The sequence below is a fragment of the Ailuropoda melanoleuca genome, chromosome 3 (genome assembly GCF_002007445.2).
Source record: "Ailuropoda melanoleuca isolate Jingjing chromosome 3, ASM200744v2, whole genome shotgun sequence".
Taxonomy (NCBI): Eukaryota; Metazoa; Chordata; class Mammalia; order Carnivora; family Ursidae; genus Ailuropoda; species Ailuropoda melanoleuca.
In genome coordinates, this window is record NC_048220.1 from 117,598,371 (window position 1) to 117,608,304 (window position 9,934).

The following is a 9,934-nucleotide window of genomic DNA, read 5'->3' on the forward strand; positions in this document are numbered from 1 at the left end:
AGCAGAGGCAGCGACGCCACAGCTCCAGGCCCAGGGACCCAGGGGGCGCAGACGTCTGCCTCCGTGGGGGGCAAAGCCGGGCGTCCTTCACACACAACACAGCCACCACTCCAGGCTAAGAGAAACACACCGGGCCTGTTTTCAGAATCCTGAGGGAGAACTGGTAACAGAAGAAAAATGTCTGGGATGCAGGGGAGCTGTCAGAAGGGTGTCTCGGGGGTGTGGGAAGTGGGGGCTGGCCAGCTGCGAGAGCCCAGAACCGGTGGGAGCTGCGCGGTGGCCCTGAGCACAGTTCCCCTGTCCGGGGCAGGCGGTTTAGGGGGGAAGCTGGGCCTCCCACCCACGGCTGAGCTACTGTTTCAGTTCCCTTTTCTGGGCACAATCAAGTACTTGAGGCCTTGGTGAGGTTAACCACAGGAAAACCACAAGAAAATGGCTTCGCGGCAGCCAGCCTGAAACTGGGGTGTGAAGAGCTCTGTGTTTGACCTCAGGGCCAAGGGGGGAAAGGGAGCCGAGACGGGGAGAGCTGCTCCCACCGGCCAGCCTGGAGCCTTCAACCACACGGTCTCTCACAAGTCCCCGACAATCACAGGATTGTGTCCCTCAGCACGCTCTGCTGTTTAGGGGCAAGCGTGATGTTGGACAAGTGACATTTCCTCTCAGATGCCTTTTATTCAAACTGAATAGACTTACATTACTCTACTCAGGCTGTCAGTAATCCCCGTGCATGATCCACAGAAGCCCCAGAATTGAATCTTCGTCTTTTCCACAGGTCAATCATCTTTGTTTTTGATTCCAACTGATTCTTTATCATTTAGTGAATTTGTGCTAGTTCCCGGAGGGGGACTTAAAGAAGGAAAAGCCAGAGAAATTCCTACCCCTATAGAGCAGACAGACCATCTAGAGACCAGGCAGGGGTTTCAAACCTCAGAGGACCCAGAATCACTTGGAGAAACAGTGAAAACAGACTGCTCGGCCCCACCCCAGAGCTATTCCGTTCAGTAGGCCAAGGGTGGGGCCTGAGAATTTGCATTTCTAACAAGTTTCCAGGTGACACTGATGCTGCTGGTCCAGAGACCGTACTTTGAGAATCGTGGGTCTGGACAAGTTATTTCTAACCTCAAACAAGGGTGTATCATCACAATCTCTACAGAAACTTTCTCATGTCATGTAAGCCAGTGCCTGCCCTGGGGAAACCCAGCTCCCACCCACTGTGGTGGGGAGAGGTGGTCTAGGTAATCCTTTAACTTCTTCATAGCTACTTCACAGCTATCCATTTGACAAACTTGAGAACGGTCTCAAGTCACTCAAAAGAGGTTAGAACTTCCAGGACTGCCTTATCAGTATCACCCAAGAAGCATTTACAAAAATCCAAATTTTGGGCTGATCTACTGACACGTGAGTCCGTGCTTTGCAGGGAGAGACTGGAAGGCAGGCATTCTCCTTCCCAAGGCCGCACAGCTAACAGGGAGCAGAGGCAGAATTTACGGGCAGGCCCCTCGACCTTAGCTGCTCACATCTCTCTGAGCTAGTTTGAGCTGAGTCCTCACATCCACGCTCAGCACTATCAAAGTCCTCTTTCCACTACATCCTAATTTGCAAGTGGGGAGCATGTGGCAGCAACATACTAGAACAGGGGTCAAAAAATGTTCTGTAAAGGGCCAGATGATAAATACTTTAGGCTTTGCCGTAGAGTCCCTATTGAAACTACTCAAGTGTGCCACTGCAGCATGAAAATAATCAGATAATATATAAATGAATGCGTATGGCAGAATTCCAACATAACTTCATTTACAAAAATGGGCGATGGGCTGGATTTGGCCCTCAGGCTAAAATTTGCCGACTGATACTCTAAGAAGGTAAAGAAACACCAGGAGCCTCAAATAAGCCTGGCCCTTCAGGCAACAGTCCATTCCAGCAGACTGGGTGCTGGCTTACTTCGGCATCCCTCTGTTTGGCATGATCAGCACTGTCTGAGAAAGATCGCAAGGTGACGCTGAAGTCAACTGGCGAGGGGTTACCTGAACACCAGAGCTCCGTCTTGAAGGCCCAAGGAAATGAAGTCACTGTTGGGTTTCATGGGGCTATCTCCTCTCCACATCAACAGACCATCTTTCACAGTTGTCTTAAACCTCATGAATGCATTCGATCTTGACCCGGATACCCTGGGGAAAATCCACAAACAATTGCCACAGATCAACCAGTCCAGTCTCCACCAATGTCCATTCTGAAAAGTCTCAGTTTTGTCTGCCGGCCCCGAGGAGCCAGGTGGAAGGGTAGTCCGGAATTTCTGACACGTACTACCAGGAAATTAAAAATGGCATCACCACCACAAGCTATATGATGGCCTAAAATTCTGGATTGCTCATTTTGCAGCAGTATCCCCCTCCCCATACATGGTAAACTCCACGAGAGGGCACCTGATGAGTCACAGATTAGCCAGACTCTGGCCACTGCCAGCCTCGAGGCTGTACATCCAATATACACCTTAGTCTTCCCTCTTTTCTGTCCCACCCGCAAGGGGCCTTGGAATAGCGTTCCTCATTCCCCAACAGAAAGTGAGTTTTGTAATTGCCAAGAGCTTCAAGTTGGCAGCTCTCTGGGCTATGGTCATGGCTAGGGATGGCCCGCTCTGGCAGTGACTATCCTTGAGGGCAGAGGAGGGGTGACTGGACAGGGGGCACAGTGTCAGACAAGGTACATGGTTCGATGGGATAATGGTTTTGAGAGCTGGTGGGGCGGAGGCAGGGTGGAGAGGAACAGGAAGCTGAGAGGAACGGAGGGGTGCTTACACGGGTCAGCTCCTGCCCCTACAACCATGGCTGGGGACAGGATCACACGCTTATGGGTTCTTATCAATTCTTGGGAACAGACTAACTCAGAAATCTAGTCTCACTAAGGTGAACAGGGTTTCACCTGATATAAGGAGAGAAGCGAGCATGAGGTCTTTAAATAAAAGGCGAGATAACAGTAAACATAATTCAATATTGCTCCTGATACGGCACTACTGGGAAAGTGTCCTTTTCTATTTTCCTATCCCTTGAACCATCCCTCTCTGTCTCACCTACCCGCTCAGGAGCTGTAGAGTGTATTCATTACAGACCCTCCTCTACTTACCGTGGGGTGACACTCCGATTAACCCTTCATAAATTGAAAATATCCTAAATCAAAAATGCATTTAATACACCCCACCTACTGAACATCGGAGCTTAGCCCAGCCAACCTTAAATGTGCTCAGAACACTTCCACTAGCCTACACTAGAGCAGAATCATCTAAAACAAAGCCTGTTTTCTAGTAAAGTGTTGACTATCTCATGTAACTTACTCAATACCATACTGCAAGTGAAAACCAGAATAGTTGTTGTACGGGAACAGAATGGTCGTAAGCGCATCGGTTGTTCATGCTCGTGATGGTGGGGCTGCACGGGAGGGGGTCCACTGCCACTGCCCAGGACCGTGAGAGAGGATCCTATCACACATCACTAGCCTGGGAGAAGATCACAATTCAAAATTCAAAGTATGGCTTCTAAGGAATGCACATTCCTTTGGCACCACAATGAAGCTGAAAAATCGTTAAGTCGAACCATCATAACGCGGGGACTATCTACAGTGAACAGTGGAGGGGACTCTTGTCTAGGCTTCCCAGAACCTGACCAAGTTTACCTTCCCCATGCAGGGCCTCAGAGTGAAGCAGGGTGAAGCAGGGTCTGTAATGGTGACTTTGCCACCAGGCCAGGTGCAGAGAATCCAGCCCTGGTCTACTCCCTAGAGACCTGCTTTTTTCTATCTTTTACTCCGGGGTCCTTCCTTCCCTCACTTGCTTTGGATACACTGATTAGCGTAAGCCAATCATAATGGCTCCATTTCTCTTGCAGTGATTGGTTTGGGGCTGGCATGTGACTGATATTGTCCAATGACATAGAGGAAATTTATCAGAAGGATTCTAGGAAAGTTTCTTTTCGAGTTGCATGAAAAAAAAATTTTTACTTCCACTGAATATCGCCCTGATGTATAGCCATTTTATGAGCATCTTATGGACGGCTGTCTTATAACCACAAAGAGAGTGCCTCGAGAATATCCTGAGGATAACAAGGTAGGAAGATGGAAGCGACTTAGGTCTTTGATGATACAGCTGAATCTCTGAATTAATCAATCCAGGAACCAGTCTAAGTCTGGACTGCTTGTTACGTGATCTAATAAATGCCCTTCGTGTTGAAGACATTTGAGCTGAGTTTTCTGTTACTTGCAGCCAAAGGCATTCAACTGAAACAGACCCTGATCTCAACTTTTACTTGCAGCTTCACACACATGCATATATACATGCATGTACACGCATGTATACAATTGTTTTGGTTTGGGGCCCTGTATCTCCCATTCTCACCAAACCCCTCTACTCCCCCAAACCACCTGGTGCCTCGTACTAAGTCCCAGGGGGCTGAAGGCTTGCGCCCCTTTCACAAGGTCTTGTTTTCTGGAGACTGAATGCCCTTGCATCTTAGGGGAGAAAGGGCTGAAGAAGGAAGAAGCTCTGTTTGGGCTGGGAATCTATTTTGTTTAAGGCTCCATGCAAAGACAACCTAGATAAACACAACATGCGATTAAAGAAATAAAGTGATGTCCGTCTGGTGTGCTTCCAGAGTTACCAGGTACATCCAATGCCCTGGGAAAATTTCTCTCAACCACTTTTGTTCCTTGAAAAGCCCCCAAACTCTACCCTAAGAACTAGGTGCCTTTAGCTTAAAGCTTTGCCTTAGTCTGTTAAGATGTAATCAACCTGAAGAAGAAGGAAAATTCTAGAATGATGGTGCTGGTGGCAGGGTGGGGGATGGCACCCTATAAACTACAAAGAACTAGAGGAGGAAAAAGAAAGAGAGAAGGGCAAAGTGGAAGCACCACAGATGAGCTTGGCTAACGTGAGGACTCTAACTAGGGCCAGCCTCTCCCTTGTCATGTGAGCACGCGATTCCAAACGAGGAGCTTGGACTCCAGAGCAGGGGTAGGAGCTTCTGCCACCAGGCAAGAAAAGCCATGGCTAGGACCTGGGCATCTCCTTGGACCAGGCTTTTGTATCCGCATGAGGAGAGCTGAGAAGCCCCTCACTGAACTGGCCAGAGCCTGAAGAAAATCGTGGAGCTTTGCGGAGGAAGACCAAGGTAGCCCATTGACTTGAAGACTGTCTGGTGGCAGGGCCAGGGGGGCACTTACGCTGCTGGCTCCAGGCAGGGCTGCACACTATGGCCACAGGACAGCACAAAGCTAACTGCCCCCTCCCCCAGAATCACACTCAGAACCTCAGCTTGGAGCATGTCAAGTTCTCACTGCTTCTCAAAGCCCCGATACTGGAATCTCTGGGGCTAGGCACGCTCCTCTCTCCAGGCCCTTTGACCAGAAAGGGTCTGGGTTGTTTTAACAGGGTTGTCTGAAAGGCAGTACTTTTCAAGTTTGGTTTGGTTTTGTTGTTTGTTTTGTTCTAGTTTCTATGTTTATTTTGTGGGGGGCTTCCCCCCCCAGGCCATGGCTCAAAAGCCTTCTCTGAGAATTATCTCTGGCAAGTAAGATAAGGAAAAGTCTTGGGAAAGACTTTGAGAAATTGATCCCCACAGAGATAAGGAGGGTACCCACGGTGACTTATTACCTCTTGAGGATATCTGGGTTGTCGTAGATCAGGTAACTGCGGCCAATAAATTGTGGGATCTCGATGGCTTCTGTGATGGCTGAGAAAGAACAGAAAATGGAGGTTACATGGTATAAGGCTCTCTTGACCCCAGCCGTCCACCACAGGGCAGGAAAATACAAAGGAAGCCAGCTCCTGGAAATGGGACATTTAACAACTTGTCAGTCCCTTCCTCCTGGCTGTCCACGCACTTGGCCAGGTCTGGAGCTTCCTGTCATGGCCTGGGGTTGGTGTCTCCCTGTGGTCGCCTGCCTGGGGCTGGCTGTCACTGTGATTGGCCTCAGCACTGCTGAGAAGTCCTTGCAGTATGCTGAAACTTGAACTGTGCCCAATTATTCTTGGAAACCAAAGAGCAGGTCTTGGGCCATGTGGGGAACAGCTGGGAATAACCCTAGATATTCTCCAAGGGAGGCAGAGAAAACAATCCCAAACAAAGCCCACCACGATTTCATTCTCCGAAGCCAATCTGCCCCAGAACTCCCACTCCTTCAGCCACTACCTTAAGAGATTGGTGAACTAGGCGGGATAAGGCTTTGGCTCATTTTTTTTTTTTACAAATTACCTTCCAGTGTCATGTTTTACAAGACCTTCACCAAATTCTCATGAAGTAGCAGGGAGTATGAAGAAGGGTTGGTTACTCCCATTTTACAGAAGAGGAAGACGATGCAAAGGAATCATCAAGGATTTGCCCAAGATCACACAGCTAAGAGAGCAAAGACCATAAACCAGACAGGCTCTCCTTAATTCTGGCCCTCAGCCCACCTTGGACTTCTCAGTATCTTAGAAGTGTATTTCCTTCTTCCTAATATCTCATCCCTTTGTTTTCCTAAGGAATCACCCTTTTCCACAGAGCAGTATCTTTCTCCTCCTTAGAAAGACACAGAAGCGACCATTCAAGGAAATTAAGATAAAATGAATCTCATTTTCAAAGAAATGTGCAAAACGAGGGAGAATAAGCCAGCTTATAAAACCAGTTAGAGTGCCACAAAAATTTGTGGTAGATGCAAAGAAGACACCGAGCTGACTGTACACCCAGGAGAGAAAATGTAGAATTACTTGACACTATGAACAGTAGGAGAGCTTAAACTTAACTTCTAATCAAGAAAAGAGAGATACAGAGAGAAAGGAGAGAGAGCGGCAACAGCAAACCCTCAAATCCAATGACATTGGGTTTGAGCCCAAGGATGACATCCTCTGTTGGCTGGTCCCCCACGGCAGGTTCCTACAGTGTTTTCATAAAAAATAAAAATAAAAAAAGGAAGGAAGAAAGGAAGGAGGGAAGGAAGGAAAGGACGAAGGGAGGAAGGGAGGGAGGGAAGAAGGAAGGAAATAAGAAAAGCAAAGGAAGAGAAATGAAACGTTAATAATTTCAGAGGTAACTCCGAAGAAATTGCTTGGGTGCTCTCTGACACATCGCAGCTCCGGACGGGGGGCTGCCAGCCTGGGAGGCCTAATGGAACCAAGAAATCTCTAGTACAGGACCCTGCACATACCCGTGGGCTTGCTAGCCACGCTTTCAGTTACTTGTGGTCAGCCGTGGTGCAGAGACAGACACCCTCCTCCTGTGAGAAAGTCAACAAGAGCCTCATGCTAGGTCACCATGCCCGCGTCCTTGCCCTCACTTCATCCCAGCAAACAGGCATTTCCTCTCACAGCATCACCAGAAGGGTGAGCATGGTCCAGTAAGATATTTTGAGAGAGACCATAGCCACACAGCTTTGATTACATATGTTGTTATAAGTGTTCTATGTCATTGTCTGTTATTGTTGTTCATCTCTTACTGTGCCTAAATCAGACACTACGCTTTATTGTAGGTAAGTATGTCCAGGAAGAAAGAGAATATAGAGGCCTCTGCACTGTCTGCGGTTTCTGGCATCCACTGGGGGTCTTAGCAGGTGTCGCCCCCACCTCCCCACAGGTAAGGGGGGTGAGGCTACTGTAGCTTCAAATTCTGCCCACACCACCAGCCTCTCTCCCTTCTGGGTAGAGTGGGTAAGAGGAAGAGGGGAAGAAAAGGAAGGGAAGTAGAGAGAGGAAGAGAGTGGGCTGCAGAGTAGCAGTTGCTGGGAGACAAAAGAACAGGAAGAAGGAAGAATTCCCCAGGAAAACCGTCCAGGCCTGGAGTTTTATTATTTGGAAGGTTGTTTATCACTGACTCAATTTCTTCATAGTATTGGCCTATTTAAGAAATCTATTTCTTCCTGTTTCAGTCTTGGTAGTTTATAGGTTTCCAGGAAGGCCTCCATCTCTTCCAGATTGTTTAGTTTTTTGGCATATAGCTGTTGATAAAAGTTTCTAATAATCCTTGCAATTTCAATGGTGCTGGTCGTGACCTCTCCCTTTTCAGTCATAATTTTAATAATCTCAGTCCTTTCTCTTTGTTTTTGGACAAGTTTTGCCAGTGGTCTATCAATTTTATGGATTCTCTCAAAGAACCAGCTTCTAGTCCTGTTGATCTGCTCTACTGTGGTTCTGGTCTCTAATTCATTGATTTCTGCTCTAATCTTGGTCAACTCCTTCCTTGTCAGTGGGTTAGGCCTGTCCCTCTGTTGCTGTTCCAGTTTCTTGAGGTGAGAATATAGAAACTGCATTTTAGATTTTTCTATTCTTTTGAGTGAGGCTTGGATGGCTATGTATTTCCCCCTTAGGACTGCCTTTGCAGTATCCCATAGGTTTTGGACCGTTGTGTATTCATTCTCGTTGGTCTCCATAAATTGTTTAATTTGTTTTTTGATTTCCTGGTTTATCGAGTCATTCTTGAGCAGGATGGTTCTTAGCCTCCAAGTGTTTGAGTTTCTTCCAGGTTTTTCCTTGTGGTTGAGTTCCAATTTCAGAGCGTTGTGGTCTGAGAATATGCAGGGGATAATTTCAATCTTTTGGTATTGGCTGAGACCTGTTTTGTGTCCCAGAGCATGATCTATTCTTGAGAATGTTCCATGGGCATTTGAATAGAATGAGTATTCTTTGGTTCTGGGGTGTAGTGTTCTATATATATCTATGAGGTCCAACTCGTCGAGTATGGCATTCAAAGCCTTTGATTCTTTGCTTAGTTTTTGCCAGGGTGTTCTGTCTATTTCTGATAGTGGGGTGTTGAGGTCCCCTACTATTACTGTGTTCTTATCTATATGTCTCTTTATTTTGGTTAAGAGTTGGCTTGTGTATCTTGCTGCTCCCCTGTTGGGGGCATATATATTAATAATTGTCATATCCACTTGTTGAATACTTCCTTTAAGAATAATATAGTGCCCTTCTGTATCTCTCTCTATGGCCTCTAGTTTAAAATCCAGTCTATCTGATATGAGAATTGCTACTCCAGCTTTCTTTTGAGGTCCATTTGCGTGGAAGATGGTACTCCATCCCCTTACTCTAAGTCTGAATGCATCTTTGGGTTCAAAATGAGTCTCTTGTAGACAGCAAATGGATGGGTCATGTCTTTTTATCCAATCTGCAACCCTGTGGCGTTTTATGGGAGAGTTTAAGCCATTTAGATTGATAGAGATTATTGACAGATATGATTTTAATGATGCCATTTCTCTTTAAAGTCTTTGTATCGGTTGTGACTTGCTGCTCTGTATCACTCTTGGGGCCTTTTTACCTTTATAGAGCCCCCCTTAATATCTCCTGTAGGGCTGGTTTCGTGGTTACGAAATTGGTTAATGATTGGCGATTTTGGAACGTCTTTATTTCTCCATCAATTCTGAATGACAGCTTTGCTGGATAAAGGATCCTTGGCTGCATGTTTTTCTCTGAAAGAGCTTTAAAAATGCCCCCCCAAGCCTTTCTCTCATTCCAGGTCTCTGTAGACAGGTCTGACGTAATCCTGATACCTTTGCCTTGGTACGTGAGAAATTTCTTTGCCCTGGCCGCTTTCAATACTGTATCCTTGGATCTAATATTTGCGAATTGCACTATGACATGCCGTGGCGTAGGTTTGTCCTGGTTGAGCTTGGATGGGGTCCTCTCTGCCTCTTGGACACGAATGCTTGTTTCCCTTGCTAGATTAGGGAAGTTTTCAGCTACAATTTGTTCAAATATCTCTTCTAGACCTCTGTTTTTCTCCACCCCTTCAGGGATGCCGATGATTCTGACATTGGATCGTTTCATAGAGTCAGTAATCTCCCGTAATCTACATTCGTGGGCGTGGATTTTTTTAAGACCAGCTTCTATTTTCGTTTTTTCTTCTACTAACCCATCCTCCAATTCGCTAACGCGTTCCTCTGCCTCGGTGACCCTGGCCGTCAGAGCCTCTAGTTTTGACTG

The 9,934-nt window shown here is 46.9% G+C and overlaps 1 protein-coding gene across 1 annotated transcript in view; it reads right to left on the bottom strand.

Annotated features, from left to right (window-relative positions):
* EGFLAM (EGF like, fibronectin type III and laminin G domains) overlaps positions 1-9,934 on the bottom strand; it is a 184,051-nt gene that overhangs the window by 9,939 nt on the left and 164,178 nt on the right. The window contains exons 19-20 of the mRNA XM_034656987.1: positions 5,636-5,714; positions 2,022-2,165 (exon numbers count right to left, since the gene is read on the bottom strand). Coding sequence (XP_034512878.1) covers positions 2,022-2,165; positions 5,636-5,714 — 223 coding nt within the window. The remainder of the gene's footprint in view (positions 1-2,021; positions 2,166-5,635; positions 5,715-9,934) is intronic.